Source organism: Akebia trifoliata, chromosome 12, assembly GCF_017979445.1.
Source record: "Akebia trifoliata isolate Shusen 1 chromosome 12, ASM1797944v1, whole genome shotgun sequence".
Lineage (NCBI taxonomy): Eukaryota > Viridiplantae > Streptophyta > Magnoliopsida > Ranunculales > Lardizabalaceae > Akebia > Akebia trifoliata.
Window position 1 is genome coordinate 345,487 of NC_141386.1, and position 18,173 is coordinate 363,659.

The 18,173-nt window shown below is 35.7% G+C and overlaps 2 protein-coding genes across 3 annotated transcripts; one reads left to right on the forward strand and one right to left on the reverse strand.

Annotated features, from left to right (window-relative positions):
* The first annotated feature begins 934 nt into the window (after window positions 1-934).
* Window positions 935-8,160, forward strand: LOC147388417 (organic solute transporter ostalpha protein (DUF300)). Its single transcript, XM_086417513.1, is given in 10 exon segments — window positions 935-1,038; window positions 3,458-3,661; window positions 4,110-4,166; window positions 4,824-4,932; window positions 5,299-5,483; window positions 5,561-5,649; window positions 6,018-6,267; window positions 7,130-7,360; window positions 7,437-7,637; window positions 7,639-8,160. Coding segments are annotated over 9 exon segments (1,323 nt in total). The 5' UTR covers window positions 935-1,038; window positions 3,458-3,490; the 3' UTR covers window positions 7,669-8,160.
* An 871-nt stretch (window positions 8,161-9,031) lies between these two features.
* On the reverse strand, window positions 9,032-15,903 carry LOC147388418 (protein trichome birefringence-like 14). Of its 2 annotated transcripts, XM_086417509.1 has the most exons (7): window positions 15,746-15,873; window positions 15,100-15,216; window positions 13,302-13,541; window positions 12,805-13,023; window positions 12,293-12,472; window positions 11,362-11,557; window positions 9,032-10,509 (listed from the first exon to the last, which is right to left on the reverse strand). In XM_086417509.1, the coding sequence occupies exons 3-7, from the start codon at window positions 13,453-13,455 to the stop codon at window positions 9,681-9,683; spliced, it is 1,578 nt and encodes a 525-aa protein (XP_086273635.1). In that variant the 5' UTR covers window positions 13,456-13,541; window positions 15,100-15,216; window positions 15,746-15,873; the 3' UTR covers window positions 9,032-9,680. The 2 variants fall into 2 exon arrangements, with proteins under 2 accessions (XP_086273635.1, XP_086273634.1); XM_086417508.1 differs by lacking the exon at window positions 15,100-15,216 and having other exon boundaries at window positions 15,746-15,903.
* Window positions 15,904-18,173: the final 2,270 nt, after the last annotated feature.

Here is an 18,173-nt window from a genome sequence, read left to right on the forward strand (position 1 = left end):
ACTCTTTTTTTTTTTTTTGATAAGTATACTATATTGATAAAGAGGGAAAATAATTTACAAAGAGGCCGAAAAAATCTCACAAGGGTCTGAAAGGAAAAAAGAAAACTACAGTATTAGTGATTACATAAAAAATTCCATCTAAAAAAAATCATCAAAAATAATTCCTGCGAACTTTATGTTTTATTTAGACTAAAGGTATAAAAAGCTCAAAATCTCAAAGAAACCTGCATGAGAACTTTTAATCTTACTATTAAACACCCTGTTATTTCTCTTGTTCCATATGTCTCAAATAATAGTCGAGGGAAGCATAACCCACATGAACTATTTTTTGGTGTGGAAAGCATTATTGATCCACTTTTCCAATAACAAGGAAATCTTACGAGGAGAGACTCAGTTAATACGCATAAAACTTTTTGTTGAAGTCCATATCAATAATATAAGTATTAATCTCATTGCTAAGTACCACGCGATCAACTTAAAAAAAAAAAAAGAAGAAAAAGTTACTATTGCCACAACAACTTTTGTTAATGCCACACCAATTCCTATGTAAATCTCTAAAGAATTGCACATAGTTGGTGCTGTGTTAACAATAGTTGATGTGGCAATAGCAACTTTATGTTAAAATTGAGCAATGTAGATAAATGTATGCCAATACATTTTTCATTAGACATAAGTGAGATGCAACATCAAGGATTTCAATGGTGATTCTCCTTCATTTTATTTATTTTTCTTTAAAAAAATATATTAATGAAGTGCAAGAGGTAAAAGTTGGGGTGCCAATAGCAGCTCTCTAAAGTTTGGGTACCGTCTGTGCACTTTTGTAACTCCACGCGCCACAAGGATGTAACTCCACGTGGACTGCCACTCAAATCTAAACGTGTCAAGTCTGACAGAAACCTATATAAGACCTGAACTTCATTTCCTTATCGTTCGCTGTTCTGTATTCTAACTGCCTCTCCTCAATCCATTTCCCAGTTTCTGTGATTAGGGTTTCAAATGTGGAAAGTTGCAGAGCTTTAATGGCGGATTCTCTCTCAGGTCAGGGCCTTTTGCCGCTTAAAAGAAATTGAATTGTTCTCAAGTTGACTTGGACAATTCGTTTGTTAGAGACTGGAGTTTTGATTTCTTTCAAATCGGTTTTCAAATTTGTGGTGACAAAGCTCATTAATTAAGATCCAAACTTGATTAGTTTCTAACAGTGGTTGATTCTTGTTGATTTGTAAAACACTAGAGATAAATAATCCAAATTTTGAGATTAGTTAGCCTATATGCAAAATAAATGCCATTTTGATTGTAAATCAAACAGTATGAGAGTCCTCATTTAGGTTATTTGTAACAAGGTTAAGGACAACAATATCATCCGGATTCTTGAGCTGAAGAAGGATAATAAATTTATTGGGATCTGTCGTTCCGAGGTGCTCCCATCAATGTTGGAATCACTAGTACAGATCACTAGATTAGGTATTCATAGGTGAGTGAATAGTTGGTTAGTTTTGGTATTACTAAGAACTTGTGGGTTGGACAAATCGTAGACCATGTCAGATGATCATTCCTGTTGGCTTTAGCACATTTTTTGGATGATGAGGTTCACTAAAACCGATACAAGATATATCTACCATGGGTAGGTCATATGTGGAGAGATTAAACAAAGGTGACTGATTATCTTTGACTTCAGAACATGATTTCTAATCTCGGTTTGACGTCTTGTCTCGCCCATGGACGAGAACGAGTTGTCTTGGACGAGATAAACAATTTTACTCGGTTTATAATTCTTTATTCATATATATACATATATGTATATATGACAATAATAATAATTTTTTTTAATTAAATAAGGTAGATTAGAAGATGTTTTATTATAAAAATCATATTTTATTTAGATAATAAATGTTTAAATTCTAAAAAAGTTAATTATTTTCATTAACATATGCAAATCCTGGTTGTCTCGGATGAGATTTTCAAAATATTATCTGAGTCAACTCGTTTCTCTCACAAGATTCTGCATATTTGAGACACCATTTCTAGCCGTCTCATTCATGGAGGAGCAAAATGACTCGGGTGAGTCATCTCTGTCTCTGACGAAATTTAAAACCATGCTTCAGAATGTAATTTTATTAAGGAAAATGCTGAAATAACATTGAAATTGACATCGTTTCACACATTGCAGACCTTGATATGTGCACAGAACTGTAGACGCTTTTCATTGAGATATGATTGAGAAGCATATATGGTTCTGTGCACACCAATGTGTGCAATGATGTTACTCCAGCACGACTCTTTTATTAATTGTTCTATTTTGTTTCTTTATAGCCTCTCTAGCACCCACCTCTCTCTTTCTCGTTCTTCCCCACTGCAAAAAAAATATAAGATACATCTTCCATCCTGCCAAACTAAGATTTGATCTCCATCTAGTGCTACCCCACTAATAGGATAATGTAGATTGATGAGTTGGTGGACAGATGTGGCCAATTGTTGTTAGCTTTGCACTAACACTCACACATCATCTAGGTGTCTTTTTAATTTCTTCAATTGGTCATTTGAAGTCCTGAAAAGCTTATGGTCCTATGATTTGGTATAAAGTGTTATATTATTGAGGCACCAGATGTTCTCAATTTAGTGATGCATGATTCAAGCTTTGATGCCCCCATCATTTAGGTACTTTGTTTGGTGGTTGATTTTTTTTTTTTAAAACAAGATTTCTTTGGTTTCCATTTTTAGTATTTATTTTTTATAGTTATTTAGATCGATGAATTGGTGGAAAAAATATTCATGAGTCGGTGTACATATTTTGTGAAATGTAGTGAGCTACACATTCAACAGTTATAGCTTAACACATGGTTTCAAATCTCGGTTTGATGTCTCATCTCGTTCATGGACGAGACCGAGTTGTCTGGGATGAGTCAACTCGTCTCTGACGAGATAAACCATTTAACTCAGTATTCAATCATTTATTCATATACATATATAATTCTAATTTTTTTTATTTTTATAAAATAAGATAGCTTAGACAATGTTTAGTGGTAAAATTATATTTTATTAGATAACATGTATTTAAATCCTATAAAAATTAATTATTTTAATTAAAATATTCAAAATCCCTGTTGACTCGGCCAAGTTTTATTGACTCGGACGAGATTTTGAAAATCTCGTCCGAGTCATCTCGTTTATCTTGCGAGATTCCGCACAGTTGAGACGCTGTATCTATCCTTTTCGTTCATGGACGAGTCATGTCGGATGAGATTTGAAGCCATGATTATACATCATCTAGGAGACTTTGTAGTGTTCTCTGTCCTTGTTTCAGTTGAAGTTTGGAAAAGCTTATGGATCTAGAGTCAGTAGCTATGAGTTCTATCATTAAAGCACTTGATGTTTTCAATTGGTATTTGGGCTTTGTTTGTTCCACGAGATCCATTTTGATTTCAGTACTAATATTTGTATTTTATATTATTTATGTCAGGTTCAGTCCACTGATGCATTAGACGTTTGTCAAATGGTGGAAGACGTTCATCAAATGGCCGTTAGTTACGTTTCATACTATCAAGGAACATATAGGGATCTCCAACTACCAGCGCTGATCATTGGAGGAAGCTTCGCCTTGGTTGCATCGGTCCTCTCCATCCTTCTAATTTTCCAACATCTCAGGTCATACAACAATCCTGCGGTCAGTTCTCTATCCATATATTGTTTGCAATGATTTAATTCTTTTTGCATATTTTGTTTCGATAGTTAGAAGAGTTCTCCTAAGCAGAATCCACTAAATAGTGGATCCTACCTCTCTAGGTGGTAGATTTTCGTCTAATAGATCCCCAAGTTGAGACCGTCCAACGGAAGGTTGAAATCTAATTGTGTGCATCTTTTGTACGTTCCAGTTTGGTGAGGCTTAACGTTGAGGTTCATAAACATTTTTTTATTTATGGGTAAGCTGGAGTTGAACCCTTGACCTCAAATTTGCTTTGCAAAACCGAGCTATGGGTCCAAGCCTAGGTTGACATCTTCTTTTTCACGATGCTTGGCATGTAGATTTCAAGCAAAGTATGGGAAAAAGTTATGTTCGTGTCTTCCAATTTTGGTAGGAGTCTAACACAACCTTAAGCTTGATTTCTTTTCAGGAACAAAAATGGATTGTTGCAATTATTTTCATGGTTCCTGTCTATGCTACTGAGTCTGTAAGTGTTTTCTCTCTCCAGAAATATCCTCGTAATTTACCGTCAGATTACCAAGCCAATATGACTTGGCTAATGTCTCTACCATGTCATGGACCTCATGGTCGGGCGGAGCCAGGATTTTCTTTTAGTGGGGACAAACTTATAGTTAATTGGAGGGGGAGGGGGCAAAAATTGGAGGGAGATGAGGAAGTGGGGGCAACAGGGTCAAACGGGGCATATCAGTAGTTCAAAATGCTGAGGTATAAATTCAAGGGTATCTAAAATGCCCAAAAAAGTTGAGTGGGGGCAATTGCCCCCAATGTCTCCTTACTAGCTCCGCCTCTGCTCATGACAATATAACAAGGACGGTTCATTTTTCTGAAGAATTTCTAACTGTAACACAGTGAAAATAAAATGTGGCAAAATCATCAATATAAATGGATACGCCTTAAATGATAAATGCTCGATGTGATAAAATTCCAATTTGTTTTAAAAGTATAAATAATATCCAGAAACAAGAAAAGGAAAAAAAACTAAGATTTACTTATTAAAAAAAAAAAAAAAAAACTAAGATTTAAATAAGAGTGGTTGAATGCTTCTACAGTATGTGTTTGATGCACAGTTTCAGTTTTGGCTAAGAATCATCTAAATTGTCATTTTGTATTTCTTTTTTTCCAGATTATATCTTTGTTGAATGCGAGATTGTCCCTGACATGTGACATTTTAAGGAGTTGCTATGAAGCATTTGCTTTGTATTGTTTTGGAAGATATTTGGTTGCTTGCCTTGGTAAGATTTACACATTTGGCTCTGTTCAACTGTGGAAACAGTTATTTCGCTTATTGGAACATTGATCTTCTTTCTTCAGAAGTTACTTTGTCACCTGCTGTGTATCTATATTTTCCAAGTGAGAGAGCACAGAACTTATTTTGCTCCTCAGAAATCATTGGATTGAGACGTGTCATGGTTTAGTCATCATTAAACTTGTTTTTCTCATTTGAATTTGTCTAAGCATCTTTAGCTTGCTAAAATTCACCAAGCTCATCGAAACTGTATTCCTGATCTGAACAATTATATTGGTAGTTGCTTTGGTCTGCAAATTATATGTTATCGAGGTGTTCCCTCGTGACTCATGTGATAGGACAACTATGGTAGGTGGTGAAGAAAGAGTTGTACAACTACTCGAAAATGAATCAAGAAAACAACTCACAAAGCCATTGCTAGAAGGACAAGAAGAGCAACGGGCATTACAAAAAACATCATTCCTCAACTTTTTCCGCCAACCAAGAGTACTTGGGGAAAACATGTACACAATAGTAAAATTTGGTATTGTGCAGTATGTAAGTTCACAAACACTTAATTGTATGATTTTCTTTAGATCGATCCTGTTGGATTCTAATATCTATGGATGTCACAGATGATTCTAAAGACGGTTTGCGCCTTCTTGGCTTTTTTGTTAGAGCTCTTTGGTGTCTACGGAGATGGAGAATTCAAGTGGTACTATGGGTATGTATCATATACAAATACCTTAGAGAGGGTAGTGTGATCCACCAATCTGGTTCTTTCTTCAAGAGAACTCCCACTCCAAAAATATACCTGATTGGGTGATCATAATCATCTAATCTATTAGTTCTTCCAGAATCTATGAAAGAACGCATGGTCAATGGCTTCAAAATAAGGTTCAATGACTGAATGGTTCCAATCATCAAATTGTGCCATGTTTGAAGTAGGATCCCTCGAATTATCTCCCACCCCCTATTCTATGCCACATGTTTTATAGTCTATGAGATGGGGAGCATACTGTGTATCTCTGTGTTTTATTAGGTTTCCTCTTGTTGGGTATAGCCTGAATCCGCAGTTATTGTCTCTTGCAGGTACCCATACATAGCAGCTGTATTGAACTTCAGTCAGATGTGGGCTCTATATTGTCTTGTGCAGTTCTACAATGTTACTCATCAAAAACTACAACCAATAAGACCACTTGCTAAGTTTATTAGCTTTAAGGCTATTGTGTTTGCGACTTGGTGGCAAGGTGTGGGTATCGAACTACTTTGCGAAATTGGTGTCTTACCAAAGGAGGGGAAATTTCGAAAAGGATTGCAGGATTTCCTCATCTGCATAGAAGTAAGCTGTTTCTTTTCCTATAGTTAAGGAAAATAAAAACCTTATCTGGATTAAACAACTGAAACATTGGTTCTCCTTCATGAATTGAATAACACAGGAAGTTTAAAATCTCGTTTCAAGGCAATGTTTCGTTCAAGAAAAAATAGAAATGTTCTCAACTGAAACATTCAGAGAAAATCCAAAACATTCAATATTTCATTCCTGTCCCAACCGAAGCATTTTGAAATGGAATGAAACTTGAAAAATGATAGTAAATACCCTATTTTACAAGATGCAATATTCCCTGGTATAGTAAATTTAATACATCCTTCTAAACAACCAGAAAGTGGACAAATAGTGGTCTATGTAAAGTCTCACCTCGAGGCAATGTTTCGGTCAGGAGGTAAAACCGTGATGGTCTCAACCCAAGTATTCTGAAACATTCAATGTTTTGGTGTCAATGTTTCGTTCTGATCTCAGCTGAAACCGGAATGTTTCACTAAAATGGAATGAAACCTTATACCATGGCTGTAAATGACGTGGTGGGACAACAAGCCTTTCAGTGAGTGCCACTTGTTAAAATTGTGCCAAAGAAGACACTTCGGTTTTGGGGTGAGTGTGAGCATGTTGTTTTTGGTTTTGATGGCGAGACTAGACTTTCAGAACGCTGGCATGATTTCACTGACATGACAACTAGTTGGTCTCTTGGATGGTGGAAACTGGTTTTGAACTTTTCCCAATTCAAGAGTTGGTTATCAACTTAATTGCTCAAGTTGGAGATGTTTTTCTTCTTTTTTGTATGGTAGACCTATAAAATTTTAATAGCTCATTTGTATGTTGTATAATCTATGATCTTATAGGTTTTGATAATTTTGTTTGACAGATGGCTATTGCTGCAGTTGCCCACATTTTTGTCTTCTCAGCTAAACCATATCATTTCCTGCCAGTTTCTGAGTATGGGAAGGTCAATTCTCAAGCAACCAAAACCACACTGAAGATGGCGGATAGTGAAGAGAAACTGGCTATCGTGGAACAGATGGAAACTTGTGTTGAGGCCCCTGGAACAAGCGTCACTGAGAGTGTTCAGGACATTGTTGTTGGAGGTGGAGAACATGTGAGCTCTCTCTGTCTCTCTTCTATGCAAAAATATAAAAGTTGAGTAAGCCTTCTTAGTTGTCGCTGTTGAATAGGTTGTCAAGGATGTCGTACTCACCATAAACCAAGCTATAGTAGAACCTGTAGAGAAGGGCGTGACAAAAATACAGGAGAAGTTCCATCGTGTCTCAGTAGATTCAGAAAGCACAGAAGGTGCATATTTAGAAGTCGAAGAACATGTTGAGGAAAATGTAATGGACGATGGATCCCACATTGTAAATTCCGAAGAGAACATAGTCACTCACTCATGATGAATCTGATAGGTGAAGAAGAAACAGAATTTCATTGATTTCCTCTTTCTCGTTCTGCATTTGGATTTGTCTTCCAAGGAAAACTAATTGATTTTAAGGTGACTCTTAATAAGCTTATTTTAGTGCTCTCTAATGTTAGCATTTGGGAGTTGTTACGATTGATTTTAATTCTTGCATCTACAGAACTGACTTAATAACAACTGTGCCGCCGCTGTCTGACTTGTTAAGTGACCTTTGGTGGGGAGAAACTGAGGTGCAGTGTGGTTGAAGCACCACAGAACTGATGGAAGTATTGTATATTAAACTTATTTTCAATGGTGGGGATGAGACTAAAATTAGGGCTTTTAAAAACCTGGTGAATTCTTCTTCTCTTTTATATGGTTAGTGGTGAGTTGGTCTATTTGAAATTTGATTTGTGAAGTTAGGTCTTATTTTATTACTTGATTCTCAATGTATTGAACTGTTTGAAGCCATAAATAAATAAATAAAACGAAAGTACTTGCTATCCCTTCAAAGATTCTCAGTGAGGAGAAATTTCTTGATTCCAATTTGATTTGCGAACATTTGCAATTTAGAGATAAATAGCCAATTTTGAAAGAATTTAATAGTCAAATCACTTTCAGATACGAATCTATCCAGAGCCAGAAAGTAAGAACTTGCATCTTTCTTACTCTTAAATGCGAAGAACAATGCTCTGCTAGAAAGAAAAATCTAGTAAAGAGAAAAGAGTCAGTGACTTCCAGACTAAAATTTTTGCTCGGTATGTATTCGCTGATGTGGCAAGGGCATAGAACCATAGATCTTTTTCTTCAGGATACACAAGGAAAATGATCAATGATTTTGTGCCCTTGCCACATCAGCCAAGTGAATTTTCGAGTCAGAAAATCATGGATGGCCCAACCAACTGAGTCTGTCATTTGCAAAAGAGTTGAAAGAATCTAGCTTGCATCCCATTTTTTCCTTTAGATGTGAACATGGTATTTAGAAGAATGACTTTAAACAACTGATTAAGATTAAGAGCTTTAATTGAAGATTGAAGCAGGAAATTAATCACCAATTGGCCTTTCTTTCTCGTTTACGTATCCGATATAGAAGTCCAGAAATGACCACATCTTTCTCAGAAAGAACAAAACTCGTATTCTGGATCTTGCAAATAGTTGAAAACAAGCCTCCCATTAAGGCAAGCTGAAGGAGAATAAAATACCCCGTCCTGACTACATAGCAGAACGGGTGAAGTCTTCTCACAGCCAATACTACCTGGAATGAGTAAACATGGGTCTCCTTCTTCAAGATTGTTTAAAGATCGATCTATTCAATGACCAAAACATCAGGGTCCTGCCTATTCATGCCATACTTTTGAGTTCATCCGAGGCATCAAGTAAAAGCGAATAAGCGATCACTTATATCCTACTTAATATGGATATTCTTACATAAAAAAGCTCTCATACCAGTTACTGTTTTTGGGGTTAAAATCTCATAAAAACAGGTTAACAATAACCCATCCATTAATGAAATATCTAAGAAAACATACCCAATGCTCGAAATTGAGGCAAGAGGCAGTCATATAGCATTACCATGTCTCTGATGATGTGCTACAGTATAAGTAAGAGCTGGTCTTCAGTCTGCAAACCAGATTTTTATAAAGCAATCGATAGCTATTGGCACATATTCTTCTTCATTGATGACGTAAAAGTTGACTCCCCATATCTTTCCCGCAGTTGACAAACAAGAAAGCAGGGTAGTATCAAAGAATGGAGCACAAACTAAGGGAAACCTAAAATACTTGACCTGAATTTTTTTCGACTCGTCTAAGTATCGAAATTTGTAATGGGAAATCTCCTAAGTGGAACTGCTGGAATAATGGGTCCAGACCCACCAGCTTTTGTACCATGTGTAAAGTGTATTCCGGTAGAAGACCATTTCTATAGTCACAATGGGGTAACTGATGAGTGCCTTGGACGCAGGTTTTTTGCCTTCAATTGCCTAGCAGTCTTCATTTGCCCTAGTTTCACCACAAAATGATAAGGGCTATATTTGCCCAAAGAGTACCTCATTCCAAGTATCAGGAATGCCAGGTAGACACCAGTGCAAACAATCCTGCACCCCAGGTGTAGATTTAATGCTGTACCGGGATATGTGACCCTCGTCTCTCAGCTGAGAAAGAGCAGTTATGTCCAAGATCTTAACTCTTGTGCCCTTCACAGCCTCTGAAACAAGAGGGTCGCTAGACTCGTCTTGCAAAACTTCCTTGCCTCCAGCCAATGGAGTGGTATTATCACAGCTTCCCCCTGAATTCCAATCCCCATGAAAGAAATGCCTTGGTGAGATGGTCCTGAAGAAGGCTTTAAGCCGTGGATGTTCCGGAAGCTTTGAATCTAACCATTTGACAATACTATGGGTTGCGAAATTCTTGGCACCTCCAATCTGTGCGATCTTCTTATTGGTGTTGGGCACACCCCCGACATGCATGACCCACCGATTTGCTCTAAACTTCCCTCTGTTCCAATGGTGTCCTGTATTGAGAACCAAAACGTCAAACCTGTAAAGGAACCGACGCAGGAATGCTGGAGGGCGATCAAGGTGCATGGCCCAATCTGTATCTCTATTTGTGCTATTAAGGGGCTCCAAGTCACAAAGGCTTGCAGACCAGTAATAGAGGATGGTGGTGTTGGTGCTTGGGAACCGATAGGCCCAACCATCAGGGCGTATAGCACCATGAGCTTTGACGAGACCATACTCCCTTCCAACATCTTGGACATCTGGCCTCTCTTTACCACCAGTGACCATACACATTAGAGACTGGAATTGCTGCCTTCCCAAGGAATCCCCAACAAGAGCAATAGTCTTGTCCTGCATCCTATAATGCAGCACCATTATCATCAGTATTTGAACACATAATGACATGAAGAATGGAAAAGAACACATCATTATAAGAGGAAAAAAGTAAAAAAAAAGAGAAGGGAGGGATTCATGGTGACCTTTGGGATGACCCTAAATTCGGCCAACCAATGGCATAGTAGCCAGATGTGATGCACAGGCAGGTGAGGATCTATCATTCAATGGGTTCCGCATTGGAAATCTCCTAAGCCAGAATAAAGCCCACACTAAATCCTAGCCATCAGACCTATCAGCATTTTTTAGAGCTGCTATTGGCACCTCAACTTTACTTATTACACCCCAATTAAAAATAAAGAAAAGAAATGAATGGTTGAGAACAAGTAAAAGTTGGTGTGCCAATTGAAGCTCTCTCATTATTTTTTTTGCTAGATTTCTATTTTTAGGGTTTGGGATTTTACATGAGTCTAATCATAATTATAACCAATTATTGAAATTGCTTGAACAAGTGCTATAATGTTGAGATAATAATTTGAGACAAACCTTTGTAATGTTTGAATAGCGTGTTGTAATCTTTACTTGGGGTGTGACAAATAATTTAAGAAATTGAAGTGTAGTAAGTAAAAGTTGGGGTACCAATAGCAGCTCTCTTTTTTTTTTTGAGTGGGGATGGAATTTGCCCCATTTATTTTTTGACCAATCAAACTTGATAGGATGGGATGATTAGCAGTTAACACAATCTCATAGGATCAAAATTCTTGGTGCAGAAGATCCCTAGGAGAGATTGAATTGTATGTCCTAATTCCCCTAATAACTGGCACGTATAAGTGAACCTCATGCCAACTTAGATTTTCTAAAAAGGAAAATATGGTACCTTCTCAAGAATGAAGACCCTTCAAATTCTGCCATCTCACAATTATCCGGCTGCCATCTGAACTGTTCATAGGAAAAATCAGTGCGTTGGGTCAACCTACAAGCCCACATCTCCGAAAGCCATTGCTTACAACCCAACCCAGAATACAACGGTCTCCTATTGTCTTCAACCCATTTACCCTTGCCATAGTTGCAGGCTGCAACAAAAATAAATAGAAGGAAAATTATGCTAACAATAAAACAATAACAAAAGTACAATAAATTAAAAAATGCTTCTACATACAAATTTAATTATTGCAAATGGCACTTGGATCAGTAAAAATGACAGATTTGCGGGTAAATGATGATGAGAACAAACCTTGTCGAATTGTAAAAATTGTCAATACAAGCAATCATGGAAAAAGTGAAACAATTAGAAAACCCAAATTCGTCAGGAAACAAGGATCGATTACAGCCTAGGTTGTGAAAGCCCAATACAACTCCATCAAAAAAGAACAATGAAATCACCCCTAGATCATTGTATTATAGTAGACCAAAGTTTCCTACCATAGACACAGTGAGCAAGCACCTTCCACTTATGATCCCTCTCCTACGTTGGAGCAAACAAATCACTCCCATCAGAAAATTCCAGAAAGTAAGATCAATAAATCTTCCAAGGACAGTTAATTATGAACCTATGACTTTATGGATCATTCAAAAGGGGGTAATTGCTCAAACAATGGTAACGACTTCTACCCGAACTTTTTTCAATCCAAGAATCCCACTAATGGGACCTTCTAAATCAATGAGCATATCGAAAACATGTTTTCTAAAGTGACATGACTCTATTATAGTTTCTCTTCATCTTCATAGGATTGCTGACAAGTGCAAGCACTGCACTTCAGAAGTATCAGAAGCCATAGTTGGAATAGAATGCAAACAAGATAATCTACCTTTCTTCTCCACAAGGACCATGGTTGAGTTATCATCTTTCTCCTTCTTGTAGGAGGTGGTTGTTGCAGAATCAATTGGTGCTAGTCTATCAACACCTTGCTTTGCTGGTTCTGGTCTTGTCTCTCCTCCGAGGTCTTCTTGTGGTTTTTTTCCTTCTTCTGGATAACCTAAGAGAATCTCTGCACCACCACAAGAAAATTAACATCTATAGATTCTGAACCAATAATAGTGGGGCCACTAAAGGCTGAATACAGTGGCTTTGGAAGCCCATTGCATCGAAACACCTATACAACTACAGTTTCATGATCAAATAAGAAAGATGGTTTTCATAAAAATAATAGAAAAGAAAGGAACATGTATTCTTCATACATAGCCCAAAATCATGCCAATTAGATGATTTGGCTATTATAAGTTCAGTAACATCTTCAAGAAATTGGCCAGAACAGAAAACAAGACACTCTGTATGTAAAGAGAAACAAAAGTAAGAAACCAACACACTGAGACACTCTACCTTTCTGCTCGACAGGGGATGCTCTCTTGTCCCCGTCATTTTTACTCTTTTCAGGAATGCTTTTTATTGCAGAAGCGAATGGTGCTACCGCATCAATTTTTTCTTCTTTTTGCTCAATTATTGGTTCTCCTCCTGGAACTGCATTTGATAAATCTTCTTCCACATGAAAATCTGGTTTTGAAGATGTTAAGCTAACAACAGGTGTACCCATGAGAATCTCTGCACCACAACAGGATAATTCAAAACCTTAAGAGGAGCCTAAAATTATTTTTGGCAAACCCTCATACATTTTTTCCCCTCTGTTTTCTATTTTACAAGTTGGTTTGGTTATACTATTAACCTTGGAAATAAAACTAGTTGGCTTGTAATTTACTGCAATTGTTTCATTTACTTAATTTTTTAATTCAAACACTTGTATTGTTCCTTACAAATAATTGCTGAAAATCAAAACAAGCATGTTTATGGTATAGTGGGATGAACCAGTTGAAAAGCCAAACCTGGAGAAGACTTCGATAACTGACTCTCAGGTGGGAGGAAAGTAGCAAGTAGTGGGTTTTCCTCCCATGCCCAAATAAGAATGGTCATGCAAATGAGAGCGATGAGAGTAAGAGATATCTGTTTACCCCTCACTCCAGAAAAACCTCCTTTCATACTTATATATACCCCCTAATCTTAACTTACAGATGCTTGGAATCTCCGAATGTCATCACAGGTAGAAATTTTCTTCGAACTTTTCTCTATAGAAGAAATTAACAATGGTTAAATACATATGCATACATCATTTGCTTTCAAATTTAATTAGTCATTTGTGCATCCAAAAGTCACATAAACAAGAAATCAAAATAACTAGTGCAACTCATATAAGAATAACTAGAAAGAAAATAACATTGTCTTTTCTTGAGTAAAATTTAGGGTGCAAACTAGAGTTATAAGCAATTGCTTCAATATCCGCATTAAGTCCAATAGGTGAGTGTGTGCTATGGGATCAATATGCATTTTTGGGGACTATGGATGGAACATAACAAGATATAGATGGATCGATGTAACCGCTATTTCCTATTTATGAGGTGGAAAAGCTACCAATGTTTTATGAAGCTTTATTTGCACTACTACATTGGTTGTTTATGGTGCACATAAAGCTCGTTCAAAAGAATCTTGTAATTCTACTATGGCTACTATGATTACACCAGAACCACATTACACCAGAACCACATTACACCATTGTTTTAAAAGGTGTTTGAGGCTTACACCTCAAAGGCTCACACTTTGTGCCTTACTCTAACGTGCAAAAGTATGAAAAGCAAACAACTCATCCATTAAGGCTTTGAACAGGAAGATGTAGCATACCTCCTGGATGTTGCATGATCAACACATCTCAATCAAATTAAAATAAATTTTTTATAAGATGGCAGTAAGCTATACTATGTGGAGTTGAATCATAGGCGATCAACAAGCGTATTAATAAATTGGGCATAGCATGGATGAGAATGTTGAGATGGATAAGTAGAAAGATTAATAATGATAAAATTAGAAATGAAAGTATTTGTGAAAATGTAGTGCACCCAATAGGTGGCGATTAAGATGGTTTAGTCTGGTGTAATGAAGGTTGATTATAGATACAGTTACAAGAAAGGTACACATTGAAGATTCTGAAGGAAAACCCAAAAGAATGTGGATTGAGGTAGTGAGAGTGGACGTGAAAACATGTGCCATAACAAAAGACATGTAGTGCAAAAAACAAAATTCATTTAGTAACCCAATTTTGGGAATAATGGTTTGATGATGATGATAAGATGTGGGATGCCCTACACACTTTTTAATGCCTTGTGTTAGAGACGTGCACTTTACATGTATTTGCCAATGGTGTCAGGTTCCAATAGATTAAAAAATTTAAGTTTATTTTTTCTCCCTCTCTAACCATTATTTAAATAATAATAACAAGCACTTCTATGCCAAAATTACTCTTTCCTCACAATGAAATTGATAAATGTTTATATATTTTCCCAAAGTTATCTTTCTTACTAAATTTATCCAACTAATAATATTTATAAGTAGCATTATTTTGAAAAGGACTAAGCCTCATGCTTTAGGCCACTGAAACACCTCACCCCATGCTTCCATTTAAAAAAATTGAATCCTACAAAATCAATCACATATAACTACATCGGTATTAATTCCATTTAGTCCGACACCACCATCCACCAAAGACCATCTAAAAGGGAGTAATAGTAGAAATTTAGTTGGAGCATCTTTCTCATTCTAATGGGATTTCTATAAAAGGAAGTTAATATTTACCAGTGGTGGATTCTTTTAATGCTAATTGTATGGATGGTTTACATCCTTGTTACATGCCATTGCTGTATGCCTGGTCATTCAGAGCCATTGAGTCGGAATATCCGACCCCGGTCCCACCTAGAAAGATCGCGCACGGCATAAATTAACTCGATTTAGATAATCCTAATCAGTCAATCTATCACTTTCTATTAATGATAATGAGACCCAATTACGACTTGTATGGGTAATACCAATTAAAATTAGCTACAATTCCTAAAGAAATTAGGATCAAAGAACACGATATGAACTTAGCTATGATCAAGCCAATTAACCATCAAGAAATCAAGTTTATAGTCAAGATCTCTTCGAAGTTTCAACGAAATTTTCGATCTTGTCATCGTGTGAAACATAATTCGGCATTGAATTCAATAATATTGTGTTATTTGTCGTTTGAATTTAAAAAAGATACAGAATTTAAAAAGCATTAGCAAGGAAAAGCAAGATCAACGTAACAATCTACCAAACAAACAAATAAAAAACACATTATGAAAAAAAAACTCTGTAAGATTTTGATCCAAAAGCAAAGTAAATGATTTAAGACCTAAAGATTGATGCTTTGTTTGAGATAGAGAAAGATATTCAATTACGATGAGATAGAGAAATCTACCTGAATCAATCCACTGTGAGAGACACTCGGATCTCTCCAAGAAAACAAGAAGAGAGAGAGAAAGAGAGAGTACGGATCCGTGAAGGGAAAAGAGCGAAGGATACGGCGATTTTGTCTAAAACTTATAAACAAATACGAAATAATTATTTATTGAAATTAAGAAACTAATAAATCAAATCAACCGTAAAAAAAATTATAGAATTTATATTATTTATTGTATAAAGTCAAAGTCAAATTCTGTGGACTCTCCACTCTCATCATAATCATTTGATGGTTGATTGTTTCATAGTTATAGTTTTAAAATATAAACCACACGATTCCAAGGCATCAAATACCAAAATTACCCCTCTCTGTATCCTCGTGCCAGAGACTTCTGTCGGCATTTTATCATTAATCTTATTTTAATAGCCTTTAAATAAAAATAATGACGCGCCCATCACATATCCTAGATTGCCTCGGGATACATATAACCATAAATCTTTCTTTGTGTATCCCAAGGCAAATGATTTACGGTTATGTGATAGGGGTGTATGTCAGAGGGGGGACCGTCACATTATCACGACTCAATAAGAATAATGATAATTGACACGATAAAACATATGTGGCTGATGTGATTAAAGCACAGAATCGTTGATCTTTTTTTTTGTGTATCCCGAAAAAAAAAGATTTATGATTCTATACCCTTGTCTCGTTAGCTGTGTATAGACTTGAGTTATTGCAAATAAATTAATAAAATAACTCAAATATCCTTCACCTTTAATATCTATAGTAAATTATTTTGGTGTTTGTTCAACCATATATTCAATCGAGTGATTTTTTGTTTTGCTAATAAAATTTCTCGTCACAATGCTCACAGACTTTCTAATGTGTCACGTCAAGACTAACAAGGGTAATTTTGTGAATTGGGGGTTTCGGATAGAAAAAAAATCATCTTCAAACCCTGGTTTTCAAATTATCATTTAAACTAATTTTTTATAAAATCCTAGACCAAAAAATTCTATCATTTTCTATTTTTTTCATAAAATTCTTATTTGATTTTTCACCTCAATCTCTACGGTAAATTTTTTTTTTATGTATATAATCTTATCTTTAATTCATTATTTTTAAATTTTTGTAATCTAAAATTTCATCATATTCTACTTTTGAAAAAAAAGAAAAATTATTGTGCCTTGGGATTTGAACTTGAAAATTGAAATAGACAGAATCCTAAGATTGAAGAAAAGGTAAATTTTACCCGAACATAGTGATTTTGTAAAGAAAAAAAAATGAAGATTTTTAACTAAAAATCATTGAAGATAAGAAGAGTTGACTCAGTTTTTATTAATATATTATAGAAGACTGAGGTCAAGAGTTACATACCATCAATTTGAAAATACAGAAGGTATGTTTAATATTTGAACAAAAGGTGAAGTCTTACATAAATACCTGTCAACAAATCCATCAATGCTGACATAAACCTTCTTTCTATTTTGACTCTATTTACTGACAAGAGTCAGGTTTTTAATAGCTGGTCTTCTAATAGTTGCCCCCATTTAATGGATTCTCAATAGAAAATGACTGGTAAGATTAATAGAAAATGACTTAAATGCCCCACCTTCAACTATCAACTTTGATTTTTTTTCCTAGAAGACTTGTCATTTTCAAGCTCTTGAGCTTATAAGATAAATTATGTCTACCCTATTCAATCTCATTTTTAACCTCTTAAAAAAATCCTTTTATTTTTATATATATTTTTTTATTATCTAAATATGGATATCTTGTACTTCTCAAAAATCTCATCTCATTTTTTTTAATTTTTAAGTTTTATGTTTGGAAGATGAAGTTGGAATCTTTTGATTGAATATTGGTTTTAGGCAGTGTTTTAGAATTTGGACCGAACTGGTAGTCCTCCTGAAACACCACCAATTTAAGTGAATCTTAAGATAATTTAAGAAAATTATATATATATATTTTTAATAAATATAAATTGGTCCAACCAAATTGAACGAAGATTCGGCCAGAGTCCAACCTAGTTGATACATTTCTGATTTAATCATCAGTTCGGTTTAAAAACATTTGTTGGAGAAAATCAAGTGTTTTTAGGTTAGAGAGATGAAGGTATGTATGTAAATCATATTTTCATAGTCGAAATGAGGTCAAGGGTATGTCATGACCAGGAGAGAAATTGGTGCCAAGAAACATAAATGGACATTGCATGTCAACCACACCACATTCTCCCTATCACTAGCTTCGGAAATGCTCGATTCAATTTCCAATTGTAATGAGTGGCCTTTTGGAAATCAGGTCATCCATCTTCAAAGCATACAATGTCACCCACTACAACTTGGAGGAAGGTAACTTTTTGCATCTTAGAACAATTGACTCCAATGTTGTTACCCTCCCTGAACAGCTTCTCCAATTTGTGTGTGTGTGTAGACTCTATTTGGTA